This window comes from Zea mays, chromosome 7, assembly GCF_902167145.1.
Source record: "Zea mays cultivar B73 chromosome 7, Zm-B73-REFERENCE-NAM-5.0, whole genome shotgun sequence".
Taxonomy (NCBI): domain Eukaryota; kingdom Viridiplantae; phylum Streptophyta; class Magnoliopsida; order Poales; family Poaceae; genus Zea; species Zea mays.
The window spans coordinates 178,893,532-178,916,505 of record NC_050102.1 but is presented as its reverse complement, the minus strand read 5'-3'; the positions used below and the strand labels follow the sequence as shown (position 1 = coordinate 178,916,505).

The 22,974-nt window shown below is 44.5% G+C and overlaps 1 protein-coding gene across 1 annotated transcript; it reads right to left on the bottom strand.

The window, feature by feature from the left end:
• Nucleotides 1–15,252: 15,252 nt before the first annotated feature.
• Nucleotides 15,253–17,463, bottom strand: LOC109940767 (SWI/SNF complex component SNF12 homolog). Its single transcript, XM_020540973.2, has 2 exons — nucleotides 15,747–17,463; nucleotides 15,253–15,645 (listed from the first exon to the last, which is right to left on the bottom strand). Exons 1-2 carry the CDS (start codon nucleotides 17,264–17,266, stop codon nucleotides 15,567–15,569), a joined length of 1,599 nt encoding a protein of 532 aa, XP_020396562.1. The 5' UTR covers nucleotides 17,267–17,463; the 3' UTR covers nucleotides 15,253–15,566.
• Nucleotides 17,464–22,974: the final 5,511 nt, after the last annotated feature.

Here is a 22,974-nt window from a genome sequence, read left to right as displayed (position 1 = left end):
GGAGTGGCGAAGTGACTACGGTCACTTCGGCTCTGTCAACTGGAGGGCGCGCGTCAAGATAAAGGTGTCAGGCCACCTTTGCATTAAATGCCCCTGCGATTTGGTCGGTTGGCATGGCGATTTGGCCAAGGTTGCTTCTTGGTGAAGACTGGGCCTCGAGCGAGCCGAAGGTGTGTCCGTTGCTGGAGGGGGTCCTCGGGCGAGACGTAAATCCTCCGGTGTCGGCTGCCCTTGCCCGAGGCTGGGCTCGGGCGAGGCGTGATCGCGTCCCTCGAATGGACCGATCCTTGACTTAGTCGCACCCATGAGGCCTTTGCAGCTTTGTGCTGATGGGGGTTACCAGCTGAGATTTAGGAGTCTTGAGGGTACCCCTAATTATGGTCCCCAACACTTGTGTTTGAATCATAACCAAGTAAAAAGCCTTCTACAGCCTTAGGAGCAAATTTAGATTTTCTACCTCTCTTAACAAGAATAAAGCATTTGCTACCAAAGACTCTAAAGTATGAAACATTAGGCTTTTTACCGGTTAGGAGTTCATACGATGTCTTCTTGAGGATTCGGTGAAGGTAGAGACGGTTGATGGCGTAGCAAGGGGTGTTGATTGCTTCCGCCCAAAACTGGTCCGAAGTCTTGTACTCATCAAGCATGGTCCTCGCCATGTCAAGTAGAGTTTTATTCTTCCTCTCCACTACACCATTCTGTTGTGGCGTGTAGGGAGAAGAGAACTCATGCTTGATGCCCTCATTCTCAAGAAAGCCTTCTATTTGTGAGTTCTTGAACTCCGTCCCGTTGTCGCTTCTTATTTTCTTGATCCTTAAAACGAACTCGTTTTGAGCCCGTCTTAAGAATCCCTTTAAGATCTCTTGGGTTTGGGATTTTTCCTGCAAAAAGAACACCCAAGTGAAGCGAGAATAATCATCCACAATAACTAGACAGTACTTACTCCCGCCGATGCTTATGTAAGCAATCAGGCCGAATAGATCCATGTGGAGTAGCTCAAGCGGCCTATCGGTCGTCATGATGTTCTTGTGTGGATGATGAACACCAACTTGCTTTCCTGCTTGACATGCGCTACAAATCCTGTCTTTCTCAAAATGAACATTTGTTAGTCCCAAAATGTGCTCTCTCTTTAGAAGCTTATGAAGATTCTTCATCCCAACGTGGGCTAGTCGGCGATGCCAAAGCCAACCCATGTTAGTCTTAGCAATTAAGCAAGTGTCGAGTTCAACTCTATTAAAATCAACTAAGTATAGGTGACCCTCTAACACTCCCTTAAATGCTACTGAATCATCACTTCTTCTAAAGACAGTAACACCTATATCCGTAAAAAGACAATTGTAGCCCATTTTGCATAATTGAGAAACAGAAAGTAAGTTGTAATCTAAAGAATCTACAAGAAAAACATTGGAAATAGAATGGTCAGATGATATAGCAATTTTACCAAGTCCTTTGACCAAACCTTGATTTCCATCCCCGAATGTGATAGCTCTTTGGGGATCATGGTTTTTCTCATAGGAGGAGAACATCCTTTTCTCCCTAGTCATGTAGTTTGTGCACCCGCTATCAATGATCCAACTTGAGCCCCCGGATGCATAAACCTACAAAACAAATTTAGGCCTTGTTCTTAGGTACCCAAACGGTCTTGGGTCCTTTCACATTAGAAACAAGCACCTTGGGTACCCAAACACAAGTCTTTGAGCCCTTGTGTTTGGCCCCAACATATTTGGCAACTACTTTGCCTGATTTGTTAGTTCAAACATATGAAGCATCAAAAGTATTAAATGAAATAATAGGCTCATTTGATGCAATAGGAGTTTTCCTTTTAGGCAATTTAACATGAGTCGATTGCCTAGAACTAGACGCCTCATTCTTGTACATAAAAGCATGATGAGAGCTAGAGTGAGACTTCCTAGAACGAATTCTCCTAATTTTGTGCTCGGGATAACCAACAGGATATAAAATGTAACCCTTGTTATCCTGAGCCATGAGAGCTTTGCCCTTAACAAAGTTAGACAACTTCTTAGGGGCTTTAAGCTTGACATTGTCTCCCTGTTAGAAGCCAATGGCATCCTTAATGCCAGGGCGTCTCCCACTATAGAGCATGCTTCTAGCAAATTTGAATTTTTCATTTTCTAAGTCATGCTCATTAATCTTAGCACTAAGTTGAGCTATGTGATCATTTTGTTGTTTAATTAAAGCTAGGTGATCATGGATTGCACCAACATTAATATCTCTACATCTAGTGCAAATAGTAACATGCTCAATGGTAGATGTAGAGGGTTTGCAAACATTTAATTCATCAATCTTAGCATGTAAAATAGCATTCTCATTCTTAAGATTGGAAATAGAAATATTGCAAACATTTAAATCTTTAGCCTTAGCAATTACTTTTTCATTCTCAATTTTAAGGGTAGAGAGTGATGCATTCAACTTGTCAATCTTAGTAATCAAACTAGCATTATCATTTCTAAGACTAACAATTGAATCATCACAAACATCTAACTTCTCAACCTTAGCAATCAATTTAGCATTCTCAAATCTAAGGTTGGAAATAGTGTCATGGCAAGTGCTTAGCTCACTAGTTAATTTTTTACATTTTTCTACTTCCTGAGCATAAGCATTTTTAACCTTAACATGCTTCTTGTTTTCTTTAATAAGGAAGTTCTCTTGGCTATCCAAGAGTTCATCCTTCTCATGAATAGCACCTATCAATTCATTTAATTTTTTCTTTTGTTGCATATTTAGGTTGGCAAAAAGGGCAAGTAAATTATCCTCATCATCACTAGAGTTTTCCTCATCACTAGATGTTGCATATTTAGTGGAGGCTCTAGATTTTACCTTCTTTTTGCCATCCTTTGCCATGAGGCACTTGTGGCTGACGTTTGGGAAGAGGAGACCCTTGTTGACGGCGATGTTTGCAGCGTCCTCATCGGAGGAGGAGTCGATGGAGCTCTCATCGGAGTCCCACTCCTGACAAACATGGGCATCGCCGCCCTTCTTCTTGTAGTACTTCTTCTTTTCCCTCCTCTTTCCCTTCTTATCGTCGCCCCTGTCACTATCACTAGATAATGGACATTTAGCAATAAAATGATCGGGCTTACCATACTTATAGCAAGCTTTCTTGGAGCGGGGCTTGTAATCTTTCCCCCTTCTTTGCTTGAGGATTTGGCGGAAACTTTTGATGATGAGCGCCATCTCCTCATTGTCGAGCTTGGAGGCGTCGATGGGGAGCCTACTTGACGTAGACTCTTCTTTCTTTTCCTGTGTCACTTTGAATGCGACGAGTTGTACCTCGGGTGTGGAGGTGGTGCCTCGCTCGATGATTTGTTTGGAGCCTTTGATCATCAACTCAAAGCTCACAAACTTCCCTATAACCTCCTCGGGAGACATTAGCTTGTATCTAGGATCACCACAAATTAATTGAACTTGTGTAGGATTAAGAAATACAAGTGATCTTAGAATAACCTTGACCATTTCATGGTCATCCCATTTGGTGTTCCCGAGGTTGCGCACTTGGTTCACCAAGGTTTTGAGCCGGTTGTACATGGCTTGTGGCTCCTCTCCTTGGTTGAGCATAAATCGACCGAGCTCCCCCTCGATCGTTTCCCGCTTGGTGATCTTGGTCACCTCATCTCCTTCGTGCGCGGTCTTGAGTACGTCCCAAATCTCTTTGGCACTCTTCAACCCTTGCACCTTATTATACTCCTCTCGACTTAGAGAGGCGAGGAGTATAGTAGTGGCTTGGGAGTTGAAGTGCCGGTTTGGGCTACCTCGTCCGAGTCATAGCATTCATCCCCCACGGATTGTTCCTGCGCTCCAAATTCAACAATGTCCCAAATGCTAGTGTGGAGTGAGGTTAGATGGTGCCTCATTTTATCACTCCACATACAATAATCTTCACCGTCAAAAACCGGTGGTTTGCCTAATGGGACGGAAAGTAAAGGAGTGTGTTTGGAAATGCGAGGATAGCATAAGGGGATCTTACTAAACTTCTTGCGCTCATGGCGCTTAGAAGTGACAAACGGTGTGTCGGAGCCGGAGGTGGAAGGCGACGAAGAATCGGTCTCGTAGTAAACCACTTTCTTTATTTTCTTCTTCTTGTCGCCACTCTGGTGCGACTTGATGCGAGGAGGTGATTCCTCCCTCTTCTTGTTGCCGGACTCACCCGATGGAGCTTTCCCGTGGCTTGTGGCGGGCTTCTCGCCGATCACCATCTCCTTCTTGGCGTGAGCTCCCGACATCACTACGAGCGGTTACGCTCTTAATGAAGTACCGGGCTCTGATACCAATTGAAAGTCTCCTAGAGGGGGGTGAATAGGCAAATCTGAAATTTATAAACTTTAAGCACAACTACAAGCCGGGGTTAGCGTTAGAAGTAAAGTCAAATCCAAAAGAGAGGGCGAAAACAAACCACAAGCAAATGAAGAGTGTGACACGGTGATTTGTTTTACCGAGGTTCGGTTCTTGCAAACCTACTCGCCGTTGAGGTGGTCACAAAGATTGGGTCTCTTTCAACCCTTTCCCTCTCTCAAACGGTCACTTAGACCGAGTGAGCTTTTCTCCTCAATCAATTGGGACACTTAGTCCCCACAAGGACCACCACGCAATTGGTGTCTCTTGCTTTGATTACAAATGACTTGGGAACAAGAAATGGGGAAGAAGAAAAGCGATCCAAGCGCAAGAGCTCAAAAGAACACGGGCAAAACTCTCTCTTCTAGTCACTAATTGCTTTGAGTGGAATTGAGACTTGGAGAGATTTTGATTCAATCTATTTGTGTCTTGTATTGAATGCACTAGCTCTTGTATTGAATGTGTTGGCTGAAAAACTTGGATGCCTTGAAGTGTGGTGGTTGGGGGGTATTTATAGCCCCAACACCAAAGTGGCCGTTGGGAGGCGCTGCTGTCGAAGGGCACACCGGACAGTCCGGTGCGCCAGCCACGTCACCCAACCGTTAGGGTTCGACCGTTGGAGCTCTGACAAGTGGGGCCACCGGACAGTCCGGTGGTGCACCGGACAGTCACTGTTCACTGTCCGGTGCACCTTCTGGCGCCTGCTCTGACTCTGCGCGTGCTGTCCGCGCACTGTAGCTTCACTGTTCACTTTTGTAGACGACCGTTGGTGCTGTAGCCGTTACTCCGCATGGCACACCGGACAGTCTGGTGCTACACCAGACAGTCCAGTGAATTATAGCGGAGTGGCTCCCCAAATTCCCGAAGTTGAGCAGTTCAGAGTGGATCTCCCTGGTGCACCGGACAGTCCGGTGCGCCAGACCAGGGCAGCCTTCGATGGTTTTTTCTCCTTTCTATTTGAACCTTTTCTTGGACTTTTTATTGGTTTGTGTTGAACTTTTGGCACCTATAGAACTTATAATCTAGAGCAAACTAGTTAGTCCAATTATTTGTGTTGGGCAATTCAACCACCAAAATTATTTAGGAAAAGGTTTTAGCCTATTTCCCTTTCAAATGTCCCCAAGAGCTAATTGTTGTCCTCTGGAGCCTGAGGACTACCTCGAACCATTCGACTAGGTACACGCCTTACTTCATGGCTTATGGGGCCGACGGTCCTCCCCATCAATCTTGAGTATGGCACCCCAAAGGTGAAGGCGTATATGGATGAAAGGAATGACCTGAGCCTCCAAGACACGCTGGATCAGCTCGATGAAGCACGTGACATAGCTCTCCTATGGTCGGCAAGGTACCAACAAACACTGCGAAGGTATCACGACCGCCGCGTACAGGAAAGAACTCTGGAGGTGGGAGACCTTGTGCTCCAACAGGTATAAAGCAACAAAGATCGACACAAGCTGTCTTCACCTTGTGAGGGCTCATTTATAATTGGAGAAGTACTAGGGTCGGGTACCTACAAGCTAAAGGATGAGAAAGATAGGATACTCTCCAACGCATGGAACATCGACTAGCTATGATGATTCTACCCTTACCGAAGCCTCCATATCCATGACTATTTTTTAGTACTATCCTGAACCCTGAGACAGCAGTCACATGGGTCAGGAATAGCGGGGGCCAATGAGAAGTTAATAACTCAATTACTTGGCCGACCATCCTTGAAAAATATCGGATAACTCGTCTCTTGTTAAAACATCCACGTCCTTCCAGTAGGTATGACCGCGCTAACATCTCTCCTCTTTTGTTTGCTTGATCAATGTAGAGCCACCCTCTCACGCTCGAGAAGATCGAAGGGAACAAGAACCATCTAGAACCGACGCACCGAACCAGGATACCCTTCTAGTTGCCCTTGCCTACGAAATGGAGTGAACACCAAGGGCCCCTTTCTTTGGTGAGACCCCAAAACCAGGGTCTCACTCGAATTACCCATTTTTATCTCACCAAGCGCCATTGATAACCCATCGAGGAAAGTGTGGTATGGCTCACCTCCCCTCATCCCAACAGAGAGGATGCATGGGAGGAGAGTAAACTGAAAATACAAGATGACCCCCAAACAGATCTCTGCATCGAGTAGAGACTCGGGGGCTCGCCCCGCAGGTGCATGGCGGATGGGTGAAAGCCGCATGAAAAGCGCCCCCTCAAAAAAACCTGGGACAAGCCGGGATCTGGGGACCCCAAACCCACACACATCAATAATCCAAACGGTTCGTGATAACAAAATGTCTAGGCCAAAGGGATATCGAGTGAAGATATGGAAGGTTGTGGATTATCTGTTCCACAAACACATCCCCAAGTACAACATTCGCAACGACATCGAATTCACTCGTCAAACGATTTAGTTCTTTCACCGACAAACCCTTCAGAAGGCTGATGGCACTATGTAGGTCGCTACCAATATGCAGCTGCACAATAGCCAATGCCACGAGGACGCGGTCAGGAATGTCGAGAAGACGTAAGTCGCGATTCCTGCCCTGGGCATCTAGGAATCTTGTGTCTTGGTCAGCGCACTTGGAGAGGCTCAGGGTCTCGAGCTCCAACTATGAAAACACGGAGAACTTAGTAACTTGGAAGGGTTGCAAGAGATCAGGCCACCTAAAGCTTATTGGCCCCAGAGTTATTGAGAGCCACCAGACAAGCTCGCACGGTGGCGTTAGCTAATCCCACAACGACACGAGTTGCGCCTAGATCCCTCTGGATATCGTCCACCAATGGTCCCATAGATGTCGGAAGGCAAACGACCTGGATGGAGGATCGTGGCCTCCCCGCGCCTCGGGGGCGACCACCACCCTGAGAAAGGTCTAGGAAGATTGAAAAGGGGGGAAAGGCCTCTTTAAAGTTACTAATAAAGGAGGATAGACATTGTGCGATGACAGGCGTACAAACACCGACGGGGGGAATGAATTGACGAAGGGAGTTCAAAGGGCCCCACAAACATAGTCCCGGGTAGGTCAAAAAAGGCGATATGGGAAAAATAAAAAATGTTTTTTCTTCAGCAGCGATGGGACACACTACATCGTGAGTCAATGAGCGCTGAGCACGACGTCGTTTGCAGATAATTGGTCCACGACATGGTTGACCGCCTCGTCATAACCCTCTACGATGTCCTTTATCCCCTTTTGTCCGACAAAGATGAGGGAGGCCCAACGACGTCCTAAAGAGTGCAGCCCGACCGAAGCTCCATAAGGAATATTGTCCAAGCGCTTCACAAGGATATTGTCCAGGCCCCTCGACTAAAGCTCCTCGACGAGCATACGTCAAAGTCAACAATATCCTGAACACGACACACGATATTGTCCAGGCGCTCCACATGGGACAAACTGCGTGCCCGGACGCACTCCGCAACCTGACCCGCCCGATGACACAGCTTCTCCAGCTCGGCTTCCAAAGCTATGGTACGAAAAAAGGAAAACATGAAAATGAATTAAAAAGGAAATAAGAAATAAAAAGGCAACGGGGCACATACGAACAAACACAACTTTATCAAGGTAGACCACCCTGTTTTACCATGGCGCAGTAGCTCCTTCCTTGCGAAGCTACCGGTAGTCGACCACACATTGGCCTATAAAAAGGAGGAGGTCGGTCAGAACACATGACGATGACAGACATACATACACGCACACGGACAACAAGACCAGAAGACCCGGAGATAGAAGCCAAGGAACAGATCACCACGACATCTAAGGCTTAGTAGAGAGCACCAGTCACATAGTCTTTAGGTCTAGCCACACATAAGAGACATGGGAGATCCTCCCTCTCTCGGCCACTTGTAACCCCTACTACGAGCATTGGGCAACAAGATGCCGGTAGCACGAGCCACCAAAGGCTGGATGTAGGGACGTTCTTCCCAAACCAGTATAAATCTTGTGCCCACCGAGCACACCATTCGGACCATAGAACACACACACAAAAAATACTCATCGGAGCTGGTTTGAAACACCGACAAAAATGGATACTTATTCGGATGCCATTTTTTGTCTTTTTTCTTTGATCATGAATAAATAGGATATAGAAGTTGCTATGCAAAAAGACCAAAAATTTGATATACCAATGTATCAACACATAGATAGGGGGAGTACACCATATCTCCCCCTCTCCTCGTGCCCCCTAAATCACATACTCACTACATCGCCCCTTTGGAGGTCACAAATGTGCTGGTGGCGGAAGTGTGAAGCAAGCTCAAATTACTAGATGTATGGAGTATCATCAGAGTCGGTACTGTTTGTAGCTATTTAAGTCTATGTCTATATCGATGTGGGAACTAGGGTAGCTTACTGATTCAAAACAATGATGCACTAAAGTGCTATAGATTGACCCAAAGTATATCAGGATGTTATTGTAGTTGGCTCTATAAGCACTAGAGTAGGCATGACTAACACTGTATGCGGCTAATTGACAGGAGGTACCTAGTGTGACGAGGCAACTAAAAAAGGTAGTCTCTCCATGGATAGTGTTGGATCAACTGACACTTGTAGTCTAGGGTATCTAGTGATCTCAATGAAAGTATCAGACAAGTTATAGGCAATTGAGACCAACAAGATGGTTCAACTAGGTGTCGTTTGCACGATAGTTATGTGTTGTGCTAACTGAAACTCGCCTAGAGGGGGTGGATAGGTGGAAACTGAAATTTACAACTTTAAACACGCGCTACAAGCCGGGGTTAGCATTAGAACGAATATCAAGTCCGGGAGAGAGGGAAAAACAAATCAACCAAGAAATAAAGCGGATGAACACGGTGATTTGTTTTACCGAGGTTCGGTTCTAAAGAACCTAGTCCCCGTTGAGGTGGTCATAAAGACCGAGTCTCTTTCAACCCTTTCCCTCTCTTAAACGGTCACTTAGACCGAGTGAGCTTTCTTCCTTGATTTCTTGGGTCACTTAGACCCCGCAAGGACCACCACACGATTGGTGTCTCTTGCTTCACTTACAAGGCTTTGAGAATAAGAATAAGAGAAAGAAGAAAGCCAACCAAGCAACAAGAGCAACAAAGAAACACAAAAACGATCCTCTCACAAGTCCTAAAGCACTAGAATTGAATTGGGGACTTTGATTGAATCGGTGGCTTTGATTTGTGTCTTGGAGTGTTTCACTTTTGCTCTTGTATTGAATGAAGAGTGATGAATGCTTGGATGGTTGGAGTGGAGGTGGTTGAGGGGTATTTATAGCCCTCAACCACCAAACAACCGTTGGGGTTGGGCTGCTGTCGACGGGCGCACCGGACAGTCCGGTGCGCCAGCCATGTCACCCAATCGTTAGGGTTCGGGCGCAGTCGACCGTTGGAGCTTTGTCTTCTTGTGGCACCGGACAGTCCGGTGCCGCATCAGACAGGCACTGTTCACTGTCCGGTGCGCCTCTGGCGACTGCTCTGACTTCTGCGCACAATGTTCTTCACTGTTCACGGAGTCAGCGGCTTTTGTAGTCGACCGTTACGCGAAGGAGCTGTTGTTCCGCTGGTGCACCGAACAGTCCGGTGGCACACCGGACAGTCCGGTGAATTATAGCGGAGCACGCCCAGAGGAACCCGAGGGTGGCGAGTTTGGAGTTGTACGGTCTTGGTGCACCGAATACTGTCCGGTGCGCCAGACCAGGGCACCCTTGGTTCCTTTGCTCCTTTGATTTTGAACCCTAACTTTGTTCTTTTATTGGTTTGTGTTGAACCTTTATGCACCTGTAGAATATATAATCTAGAGCAAACTAGTTAGTCCAATATTTGTGTTGGGCATTCAACCACCAAAATTATTTATAGGAAAAGGTTAAACCCTATTTTCCTTTCAATCTCCCCCTTTTTGGTGATTGATGCCAACACAAACCAAAGCAAGTATATTAGTGCAGAATTGAACTCGTTTTCATAATGTAAGTGCATAGGTTGCTTGGAATTAAACCAATTTAATAATTTCACTAGATATGCATGGATTGCTTTCATTTATTTAATATTTTGGACCACAGTTGCACCACTTGTTTTGTTTTTGCAATTTTTTTTGGAAAATCATTTTAAAGCCTTTTTGCAAATAGTCAAAGGTATATGAATAGATTTGCAAGAAGCATTTTCAAGATTTGAAATTTCTCCCCTGTTTCAAATGCTTTTCCTTTGACTAAACAAAACTCCCCTGAATAAAATTCTCCTCTTAGTTTTCAAGAGAGTTTTAATCGATACCAATTGGAACTTATACTTAGATACTAGTTTTGAAATTCCATCTTTAAATATACCAATTGAAAATATCATATCAATTGAAGAAATTTCTTATCACAAGATACCAATTGGAATAAATCAAAATTTTGAAGTTGGTGGTGCAGTCCTTTTGCTTTGGGCTTAATATTTCTCCCCCTTTGGCATTAATTGCCAAAAACGAAGACTTTGAGAGCCCTTCTTACTTTCTCCCCCATTGATACAAGGAAATATGAGCGAAAGATTATACCAATCGAAGAGTGGTGTGGAGTGACGACGAAGGATAAAAGATACCGGTAGAGTGGAGTGGAAGCCTTGTCTTCGTCGGGTACCCCATTTCCCTTTCAATCTACGACTTAGCATAGAAATACACTTGAAAACACATTAGTCGTAGTTGTGAATGTGAAAGAGATATGATCAAAGGTATACAAATGAGCTATGTGTGCAATGTTTCAATCAAAGTTCCAAGAATCAAGTATATTTAGCTCATTCCTAAGTTTGCTAAAGGTTTTCTCATCTAATGGCTTGGTAAAGATATCGGCTAATTGTTCTTTGGTGCTAACATAAGCAATCTAGATATCCCCCCTTTGTTGGTGATCCCTCAAAAAGTGATACCGAATGTCTATGTGCTTAGTGCGGCTGTGTTCAACGGGATTATCCGCCATGCGGATTGCACTCTCATTGTCACATAGGAGAGGGACTTTGCTCAATTTGTAGCCATAGTCCCTGAGGGTTTGCCTCATTCAAAGTAATTGCGCACAGCAATGGCCTGCGGCAATGTACTCGGCTTCAGCGGTAGAAAGAGCTACTGAGTTTTGTTTCTTTGAAGCCCAAGACACCAGGGATCTTCCTAGAAATTGACAAGTCCCTAATGTGCTCTTCCTATCAATTTTAAACCCTGCCCAATCGGCATCTGAATATCCTATTAAATCAAAATTGGATCCCTTGGGGTACCAAAGTCCAAACTCAGGAGTATAAACTAAATATCTCATGATTCTTTTTATGGCCCTAAGGTGAACTTCCCTAGGATCGGCTTGGAACCTTACACACATGCATACGGAAAGCATAATATCCGGTCGAGATGGACATAAATAGAGTAAAGATCCTATCATCGACCGGTATACCTTTTGATCTACGGACTTACCTCCCGTGTCGAGGTCGAGATGCCCATTTGTTCCCATGGGTGTCTTGATGGGCTTGGCATCCTTCATTCCAAACTTGTTAAGAATGTCTTGAATGTACTTTGTTTGGATGATGAAGGTGCCGTCTTGGAGTTGCTTGACTTGAAATCCTAGAAAATACTTTAACTCCCCCATCATAGACATCTCGAATTTTTGTATCATGATCCTACTAAACTCATCAAAAGTAGATTTGTTAGTAGACCCAAATATGATATCATCAACATAAATTTGGCATACAAACAAATCTTTTGCAATAGTTTTAGTAAAGAGTGTAGGATCGGATTTACCAACTTTGAAGCCATTAGTGATTAGGAAATCTCGCAGGCATTCATACCATGCTCTTGGGGCTTGCTTGAGCCCATAAAGCGCCTTTGAGAGCTTAACTTGAGATAACCTGTGCTACCACAAGGATGGAATAGGACGCCCTTGGCTGACTAATTAGGAAAACTAGTGTGAGCTAATCCTTTCCCGAAAGAGGCAAGCAGGGTAGGGAGGTCCTCGGATCGGGCTGTCTTTTTAGCTTTTCGGACGAGGGATTCCTATACCGCTTTTGGCCCAGAATCCGTAGCTGGTTCTCTCCACTAGTGAAACTTTGTAAATGCTTTGTAGTGTACCCTCGCTTACTCACCAGGGTAGTGTTTAAGGGTTCGATCAACCCGAGGCGACAAAGGGAACACGTCTTATGGGTAAAGATATGCAACCTCTGCAGAGTGTAAAACTGGTATATCTGTCGTGCTCATGGTCAAGAGCGACTCAGGGTTCTCGCATGATTAACTTATGGAATTAAACTTAATATGTCATATGCATCGCATTGTGAGAATTATTATAAATTGTGATCTCTTATATTATTGGGATGGTATATACTTATACTTAGGAACTGCTAATAAAATTTTGACCAACTTATTAAAAGCAATGCTCAGCTTTAACCATTATTTGTTGATCAGCCTTACACTATACCTGAGCCCCCACCGTAAGTGAGCTCATGCACATTATTCCCCACACTTGCTAAGCGATGAACATCTGTGAGCTCACTCTTGCAATAACCCCCTAGGTGAATAGTAGGTGCCCCTAGAGGAAGACTACTACGATGGGTTCGACGAGGTCTAGGTGTCGTCTCCCAGTTAGCTTGATGGCGCCAAGGGATAATAATAATATTAGTCTGTTCTCTTTATTATCAGTTATTTTGAAAGGCATTTTCGTTATGTAATAAAGTTTGTGACATTCGTCACGATACACTGAGTCATTATATATGTTGATCTTGTTTGATGCACATATGAGACGTGCCTGGGTTTGCCCCTTAAATCCGGGTGTGACAGTACGCGACAGTCCTCCATCTCTAAAATAATGATATCCAATATATCAAACTGAGACTAAGAGGCTAAATCACTAAGTAGACATCGTTGGAGGTTTGTTAGGTCCTCCTTGTATCCACATTGGGGCAACAAGGTCCTCTTCACCATGTTGTTCAGTAGATTACTTATGTGTGTCGACGTGTTAGGGTCCATCGAGAGCCATCGTCAAACGATGTCTAGAAGTAAACTGCAATGTGTGTTGTACTAGGTGACTCTGTGCCATGAGGGTGTCTAAGTGGGTTCATAGTGGCATATAGACAATCTGTGAAGTCTAGTGGTGGACTCTATAAACTCGAGATGCTCTCTGACTACAGTCGCGTAGAGTATGTGAAGCCTGCCTATGAACATGACTAAAAGTACTCAAGGTCGGGCTCTACAATGAAGCATAGAACTCTTTAGCCTAAGCATCAACATAAATTCTAGATTGTCCTAAAACATCTGTCAACTCAAGCAGGTAGTTGAGGTGGGGACATATGTGCTCTCCTCTAGTAGACACTATATCCTCTAACTGGTAAACCATGTGTGGCCTAAGGGTGATCCCGTTGGGAGTCATAACAGAGTGAAAATCCTCATGCTGCACTGTATAGAAACTATATGTCCTTGGGACCCCTCTCTATAGGAACCACTACTCAAGTGGTACAAACCTCAACTCCTTTGCTCGAGAGGCACTAGTAGTTCTCAAGTCCAAGTGAATGGCCAAGGGGTGGTCTAGACCTGGTACTCCTGGGCATGGTAATGGAATACAAACTCCCCATCTTAGTACCTTGGGCCATGGTTGATCGATACTCTCACTCGAGAGGACCAATGGAGGATAGCCTGCTTCTGCTCTGTATGCTTCATCTACTCTATCTAAAGCTACTCAATGAAATCCATGGTTCGGATGGAGCCACACCTTCACCCTCTCTCTACTTCCTCTATTGCTTGGGCCATCTCAAGTGTCCTTTGTGCCTCCCTATCGACGAGCTTCCACTTACAAGAGCTCTTTGTCTTAACAATCTTGCCCTTCTCTCGGACTGAGGATATACTGGTGTCCCTGAAAGTCTCCATTGGGCATATCCAAACCATCTCAACCAATATTGGATAAACTTTTTAAATCGATGCTAACCCTAGTCTATCATGTGTATCTTTCATACTCGATCCCTTCTTGTATGGTCATAAGTCTAACACAACATACGTATTTCCACAATAATTATCTGTTGAACATGTCTCTTTTTGTGAGCCAATATTCTGCACCATACAACATAGCAAATCTAATCATCGTCTCATAAACTTGCTTTTTAGTCAGATGCTTGACGTCAAATCATCCACTTTGCTTTGGTTCTATGTCTAACATCTTCGTCAATATCTTCTACAAACTACTAATATGTCCATCAGTATCCCGTCTCTATGAAGTATTGACCCTAAATACCAAAATGTATCCTTACTAAGCACTATGACATTCTAAACTAACACATCCTTTTGACATTCTAAACTAACATATTCTTTTCATGTGCTTTAGTTCTAGTCTAAGAACTTTGGACTAAGTCTCCCATTATAACTCCAGTTTTTTTACTCATGTCCATCTTTCATCAACTAGCTCTACATCGTCCACATAAAGCAAACAATTAGGTATATCCTCTTGTATGTCCATGACATCATTCATCAAGATAAAAAAATAAAGGTTCAAAGCTAACCTATCACCGATGTCTCCGTCACTTGCTCAGATACTAGTTATAATATTATTATACAAAACCTTAAGACCTTAAGGGCTACTTTGGGAACCTCAAAGGGGATTTGAGGTTGAAGGGGATTGAGGTGGAAATGAACTAATTTCCTCTCTAATCCCTTTCGAAGGAGATTTGAGTTTCCAAACTAGCCCTAATGATTCAAAGGTAGCCCTCATTAGCCTCCAATGGACCCACTAGACCCTCATTCACTTGCTCAAATACAAAACCTTAATGATTCTAAGAGAGCCACTGGGCCCTCATTAGCTTCCAATGGATCCACTGGACCATCATTAGCCAGTTTGCGGTTCAAGTATCTTATAATAGCGTCTTCAACCCTATTTAATTGAGGCACAGAAGTAATGTCGTGAGCAGATGGATAGAACAACTACTACCTGAAACCAGAAGTTTCTTAAAGAAAAGAGTAAGAAAATCTTCTTGACAAAAGGTAACCACACCTCAATGCTTCTTCCAGCTCAAGGAATCATGGAAAAGCTACTCTCATACTCCTGCATTCCAGTTTCCTTATAATGTCATTTAGGCTTACTATTTTCAGGGCCACGCCAAGCAACATTATGGTGCAGTTCAGCACTTGAAATTATACTTCCACAATAATCAGACAGGAACATAACAACCTCCACTAGCCTGAACATCCTTTCACAACACTGAACAATTCTCTTTGCAAATACATCTGATTTTTACTATCAATACAGAACAGATAATTTGTTTCTACACCAAAACCGCACTAGGAGAAATCCATGCCTCAAGAACCACCAGCACCACCACCTGGGCCCTCATTAGCTGGTTTGCGGTTCAAGTATCTTATAACGGCGTCTTCGACCCTATTTAATCGTGGCACAGAAATGATCTCATCAGCACATGGATACATATATATAATATAATACTCAAGTAATAAGAATCAATGGTCAGCTAAAGAGCATACCATGGTTGGTTATAGAAGTCAGCACGTCTTTCCTTCTCAATGTTTCTATTCGCCTCGCCGGCGACCAGCTTTAAATCCTTGCTCTGGGAAGCTATCAATGCATTGATGAACTCCACTGGGGACTGGCTGAAACCCAGGAAGAATGCCCTCCTCCTGCGGTGCTCATGGATCTTCTTGATCGAAGCAGATATCACCTCGTCGCAAGCCTCAATGTCCTTGTGCTTCTCTGTGTTGGCAAGGAACGCCATCATCTCTTTCTGCAGCGGGAAAGGAACATCCACGAGCACATCATAGCAAGCACTGCTATGTGCTCCATTCCCTGACAGCTTAATCTTGTGGTCCAAATTGATGGGTGGTGGGGCAGACAGATGCTGAGATATCTTCTGTGACAACATTGCAAACTTGAGCTTGTCCTCCCCAAACACCTTCTTCAATTGAGGGTCACACATGAAGAAGGAAGGATCATTTGGGTTCTGAAGCTTCTTTGCTTTAATATACTGCCAGAGGGCAGCAATCACCCGTGCACGAGTGTCCACCTCCACCCCAAGCACCTCCATAAGCGGCTGTGATAACTTGAACTTCTCAGGGCTGTAGTTCATCTCCAGCCGAATGTTTGCAACAAACTCCTTATCCCCTTTCCTCTTTACCTCAAACCCTTCCTGCTGGGCAGCTGCCCGTGCATTCTCCCAGATGATGAGTGGATTCTCTGGGTACAGAGACGGGTCCAGCGCTATCGTCACCCTCTTGAAGAATTGGGAGAACTTGGGATAAACTGGGTTGTGCTTGGGCACAACACTGGCAGGATCCAGCTCGGCGCCGTCCTCAAGCACGCGACCAATGATCTTGAGGGACCAGGTTGGCGGATCGGCATTCTTGGGAGGTGGGATGGTGCGCGGCCCCTGGTTGGCGAAGGTGTTGAAGACGTAGATGCGAAGTGTGCGCTGGAGCGAGGGCGGCGTCTTGAGCGCCTCCTGGATGTCTACCTTCTTCCGCGCGAGCGCGGCGTCCACGCGGGCCTCGAACTCGAGCAGCTGCGTATAGAGCGCGGACTCTGGGAGAAGCGCGGCGACGCGGTCAGGGAGTTGCTTCACCGGGAGCTTGCGCTTCTTGTTGCGCCGCGCGGCGGGGGTGAGGTCGACGCCCCCAGAATTGGCCACGGCCGCCGCCGCGGCCGCGGCCTTGTACGCGGCAGCCGCCGAGGCGGCGGCCGCCGACGAGGTAGAGCCGGGTGCCGGGGGTCGGATAGGGGGCTTTTGCGGGGGCCGCTTGGCCGAGCCTGCGGTGGCGGTCATGAGCGGATTCTGGGGCGAGGACGAGGCGCCCATGTGGATCTGGAAGGCGGGATTGTGGGTGGGCGGCGTGTGGAAGAGGCCCTTGAAGGGGGAGCCGGAGAGGGAGGGAGGGCGGAGGTGGGTCATGGGCGCCGCCGGTGAGCCGCCCGGTGGAGGCTGCTGCTGCGTATGCGGCGGACGCGGCTGACTGGGGGCGCCGGTCGGGTTGGGGTTGCCGCCGGAGGCCATGGCGGCGACTGTCCCGCGGCCAGAAGGGCGAGATCGGATCTCGGTGCAGAGGGGATTGGGGGAGCTTAGCTAGGGTTTGGACGGGAGAGAGGTTGGCGACTGAGGGCGATTCGGGGAGGATGATAGATGGAGAGATGGTTGGGCCTTGCGTGGGCCGGGCTCTCTAATGCTTCCGTGACTTTGAGCGGTTCAGCCGTAGAAAGAAAAAGTCCACCTAACCTAGTTCAACTATGAAATAATTTTTTATTTGTCGACTCAATAATAATAATTTTAAAAATAATCAATATTTTTCGAGAATATAATATACATTTTAAAAATACTTAATACTAAAAAATGTTCTAAATTTTATTTTAATTCAAAAAGTATGAAACCAGTTTTATATTGACCCTAAAACAGAAAAGATATATAACCTCTCAATTTAAAGGATAATCTATTTTATCTCTCATCTTCAAAATTAGTTATTTAACCCCTCAACTTTATAAAATCAGTCAAATAATCCATCGGTATTTTTAGTGAGTGATTTTGCTGATGTGACATTTCCAACATGGATCTAGGTGTTGTTGGTGATGTGTTGGTCATAGTAGCGGAGCTAGGAATAAAATATAAAGGGGCGAGGCCTCTCTACCACCTAGGGCAACAGCCAACAGCACAGGGCCCCTAACTTTTTGGGCATCATTTTTTGAGTGTTCTCAATATAAATAATATAAAATGCAAATATTGTTTGATATTTTGTAAATTAAACTATAAAATCTTAACTTTAAAATAGATAACATAAGAGGGCAAGAATATAACAATAGATCAAGTATAAAACAACTTATTTTAGAATACTTTTATCTCCATATACTATAGGTTATAGGGAATATTTTCAATTTTTGCAATGGGGCCTAAAGAACTCAGAGACGACCCTGAAGGGGTCAAATAATCATATTCACCTGATGTTCTAATTTATGTTGGTCACTGACGAAAATCGACAATGATTATCATATTTTGTAAAATAAAATATGTAGGCACATGAAATGTAAAATATTATAATTGAAGCCTCACGACTTCTTTCTTGCTCTAAAATATCGATATGGTAGAACTTTACAGGTAGAGAGCATACATCATCAATTTTCAATGAACTGAAAGAATCGTTAGGATCCAAAGAAATATATAATGTTAAAAGCTCTGTGGCTTGTTCACTGAACTTGTAATTCATCTTTGGTCAATGAAAATATCATATCTAAAGTGAGAGCACCTAGGGGGTGAATAGGTGATCCTGTAAAAATAGCTCAACAAAACAAACTTGGTCTACAATTGGTTTAGTAAGATAAAAAACCAAGTTCGAATAAAGAGTGTGAGGGGGAGAGAACTTCTTCACTTAATTGCTCTCACAAGGTGAGTATTAAACTTAGAGCAATATTGTAAGTGAAGTGAAATGCTAGAAAGAGTGAAATCGCAATAAGGTAAAGTAGACAGTGACATCGATTTTTATCCCGTGGTTCGGTCAAACGTAAAATTCTTGCCTACTCCACGTTGTGGTGTCCTAATGGACGAGGGTTGCATCCAACCCCTCTCAAGTGATCCAATGATCAACTTGAGTACCACGGTTCTCTTTCTTATCTCAAGTTTTTCCCGTTGTGAGGAATCTCCACAATTTGGAGTCTCTCACGCCTTACACAGTTGATCTCAAATAAACCGCAAAAGTATGGGGGAGTAGAAACACACACAAGAGACAAAATCACAGCAACATACACACACAAGTTGAGAGAGGAGCACAAGAGACAACACAACGGAATTACAGCTCAAAATACTTGCTCGAATCTCAATCTAGCGAAGCAAAGGCGTGAATGTGATGTCTCAGTGTTGTAGAATGTTCGATAGATGCTTGGTGTAATGCTCCATGCACCTAGGGGTCCCATTTATAGCCCCAAGGGACCTAGAAGCCATTGGAGCTCCATTTGGCAGGCCCTGGTTGCCTTCTGTCTGTGGATAAGTCGATGCTTCACGCGTTTGCCATCTACCCCTCTATCTTCTGCCCATGTCCACGTACCATATAGTGCATTGGGGCGTCGGATTCGCGGTACTCTAGTGTGGCACCGCCGCGGTGCAGCTCAGCACCGCCACAGTCGGTCGTCGTGGGGGAGGGTATATATGAGAGTCATCTGATTCCAGAGGCATGTCCAAGATTAGAAAGACTCACCCCTTCGGCTATGATTTACTGGGGTGTCAGATCTTAATCGGGCGGTTTGGGGACTCAAGCAGTAAGCACCAACTGTTGGGGGCCTTCGTCTTTTGAATGTCCTCAAAAACACGTTTAACCATTGGTTATCAACATGTTGCCAAGTATTGCAGGAGCTTCGGCACTAGAACACCTTCGATGCTGGACGATGAAGGGGCGACAAAACTAGCTTCGTCATAGCAACAGAGGGAGACAATGCAAGGAGAAAGAGTCACCCTGAATGCTGAAAGCAAAAGACAATGTTGTCCTTATATTATTTGTAAATCCTATGTGTAATCCTTGTGGGTGTAAATGTAATTTCGTACGAAGTTGTACGGTTCCGTATAAATATATGAACAATGCCCTGCATAAAGTACCTTCTGAAGGACCGGACAATTGATGTGTGTAATCTTTTCTTCAAAGCACCTTTGTTCTAACACATTCTTTATAACCGAATGTACAATTGTAAATTCATTGTACGAAAGAGGAGAAATATGATATCAATACATCTGAGGAGTAAGTATGTTAAGATTCCTTTACATTCTAAGATTCCTTTACATTCTTTACTTATTTTACTTATTTATGCGATTAAGTCATGGCTTGTTCGGTTAAGCTTTAACCTTCATCTTCGAAGGAGATAACTGCTTAAGGACAAAGGTTGATTATCGTTTTGACATTGTGTTGCCTTGTTTTGATCATGCATAGCAATCGAGAACAAGTGACCAACACCAGTGATTCCAAATCTGACGATCCAAATAATACGAGTTTGCTTAAAGGGTATGATCTAATCTTGGCCTTTGAGGGGAGATCGAGTAACTGGTGTTAACACATACCCCATCGACCGTAGCCTTTTCCATAAGAGCCCCCTGGATTGTTATGGAATAAACCCACCGTCCACATTTGGTTACAGAAAACAACAAATAGGTCCATGATTCTTGCAAGAGAGCCCCTGGTCACCATATAATTTACAGCCGCAGTCTAGATCTTATTAAGATAAATCCATAAACTTGTATAATTCATAACTTAACCATTTTAACCCCGATTTTACCCGTTAAAGTTGTGTTAGCTTCGTATAAATATGTACCACACAGTAACAACATTATTTATACCATGTCACATATTTTTTTCTATAAATAGATATTTATTTAACATATGTATGTAGATTAATCTCTCCAATCAAAGTTAATCTATCATAAATATAATCTGACTAAAATATGATCTCCACTTATGTTATAACATAGTTTAAATTGAATTATCTATTTATTTGTAATCTTTTCTCGCATGAATTATATTAATTAACATAGAATATATATATATTACTTTGCTTCCTTTGACTCCTGCTAAGATTGTACAAGCTGATAAGGATAGAGCTGCAAATACAAATAATGAACCACCTGTTAAATCTGAAAATCAGCAAGCCATTCATTTGAAAGCTCTAGTAATGCTTGTTACAAAATCTGATCTTGCTGAAATACATGTTGATGATACTTGCTGATATGCTTTAGTGTGCACAGACGCTTTATTTTCCAATGATGATATTGCTAGCGTTGTGCCTGCGCCTGTGACTAACCTTTTGCAGGAATTCAGTGATGTTTTTCCTGCTGAGATACCTCCTGGACTTCCTCTCATTCATGGGATTGAGCATCAAATTGATTTGATTCCTGGAGCAAGTTTGCCCAATCGTGCTGCATATCGGGCAAACCCCGAAGAGACTAAGGAGATTCAGCGACAGGTCCAAGACCTTTTGGACCATGGGTATGTACGTGAGAGCCTAAGTGTCGGGTACCGTAATTAGGGGTACCCCAACACTCCTAAAACACGGCTGGTAACCATCATCAACACAAACCGCAAAGACTGATGGGCGCGGTTCAGGTCAAGGCCTCGTCTACCAAGGGACACGATCTCGCCTCGCCCGAGCCCGGCCTCGGGCGGGAACAGTAGTCCCGGACGAATTCACGCCTCGCCCGAGGGCCTCCTCAAGCAAACAGGCGCACCCTCGACTCGCCCGAAGCCCAGCTCGGGCAGACTTCATTGTGAAGCAACCTTGGCCAAATCGCCTCACCAACCGACCGTATCGCAGGCGCATTCAATGCGAGGATCGCCTGACACCTTATCCTGACACATGTGCCTCAGTCGGCAAGGTCGAAGTGACCGCAGTCACTTCGCCCTGCCACTGACTGTCACACCCGGGTTTTAGGGGCACCAAGACCCGGGCGCGAACATAAACACCAGATATGCTGGGACCAAGTCTCACACATATGATGTATAGTGGCACATGATCGAATGTCACATCTTTATATATAACAGGAGTTCTATACAAAATAAATAATTACATTATAAGGAGACAACGGTCCATCAACCCAAAGTTGACTGGGAGACGACGGCCTAGACCTCTCACGAACACATCGCAGCATCCTCCAAGCGCCTCATCCTGCGGTACCTGTTCTTGACCTGTGGGGGTGTGAGACAGCAAGAGTGAGCTCACATACGTTCATCGCTCAACAAGTTGTGGGGAATAATGTGTATGAACTCGCCAAAGGTGGGAGCTCATGTGAAGTGTAAGGCTTACCAAAGAAGATGGCTGAAGCTGAGCATTGCTTTTAAAGTTGGTCAAAATTTTATTAGCCATTACTAAGTATAAGTAAATACCAACCCAATTAAATAGTAGAACAGAAGTAACAACATCACCTGCGATGCAATGCATATGACAAATTGAATTTAAGTTCCATAGATTAATCATGTGAGTGTCCGAGCTGCTCATGACCGTGAGCACGGCTAGTATACCAGTTTTACACTCTGCAGAGGTTGTGCATCTTTACCCACAAGTCATGTTACCCATCTGCCAAGGGATCGCGACTTCCCATACACCTCTACCGAGGAGGCGAGGCAGGGTAACACTACGAGGCCTTTACAAAGTTCCATTAGCTTCAGAAAACCCGCTACAGTTTATAGGAAGCTCCAATGCAGGAATCCCTTGCAGGACCGCCATCGCAGCAAAATCCTCCCGAGGGCCTCCCTACACTGACCACTCCCCTACTGCCCTTGCCCCTTTCGGGTAAGGTAGTCTTCCACTAGCTTTCCTAATTAATCGGCCAAGGGCGTCCCATTAAACCCTTGTGGTAGCACTGTTTTCCCGGGTGGTTCTCCATGTTCCAATTAACATAATGATCTTATCATGAACAGTAAATAATAACTGATAATAAAAGATAATCATGAAAAATGTATCTCTATACCCAAAACCACATAAAGCAATAGCAGGTACTACCCGAAAATCCAGTGGTGAACAAGGTATAAAGATAGTCAAACTAGGGTAACCTATTGGGTCCCATCAAAATTAACCTATGCAGATCATTATGATTAATTAGAACATGACTGGGTAAAAAGAAGTGATCAAGGGCACAACTTGCCTGGCACTTGAGATTCCAGGTACCAACTTGCTTTTCAGGTGACACGTGTCCTCGCTACTAAACGTAGTAATACAGACAAACATGGTATAGACAAAATTAAC

Coding starts and splice junctions, on each gene's coding strand:
- LOC109940767 (XM_020540973.2), bottom strand. CDS start 17,266: ATGGCCTCCGGCGGCAACCCCAACCCGACCGGCGCCCCCAGTCAGCCG. Junction 15,646..15,746: donor GACTTCTATAACCAACCATG/GTATGCTCTTTA, acceptor ACGATTAAATAG/GGTCGAAGACGCCGTTATAA.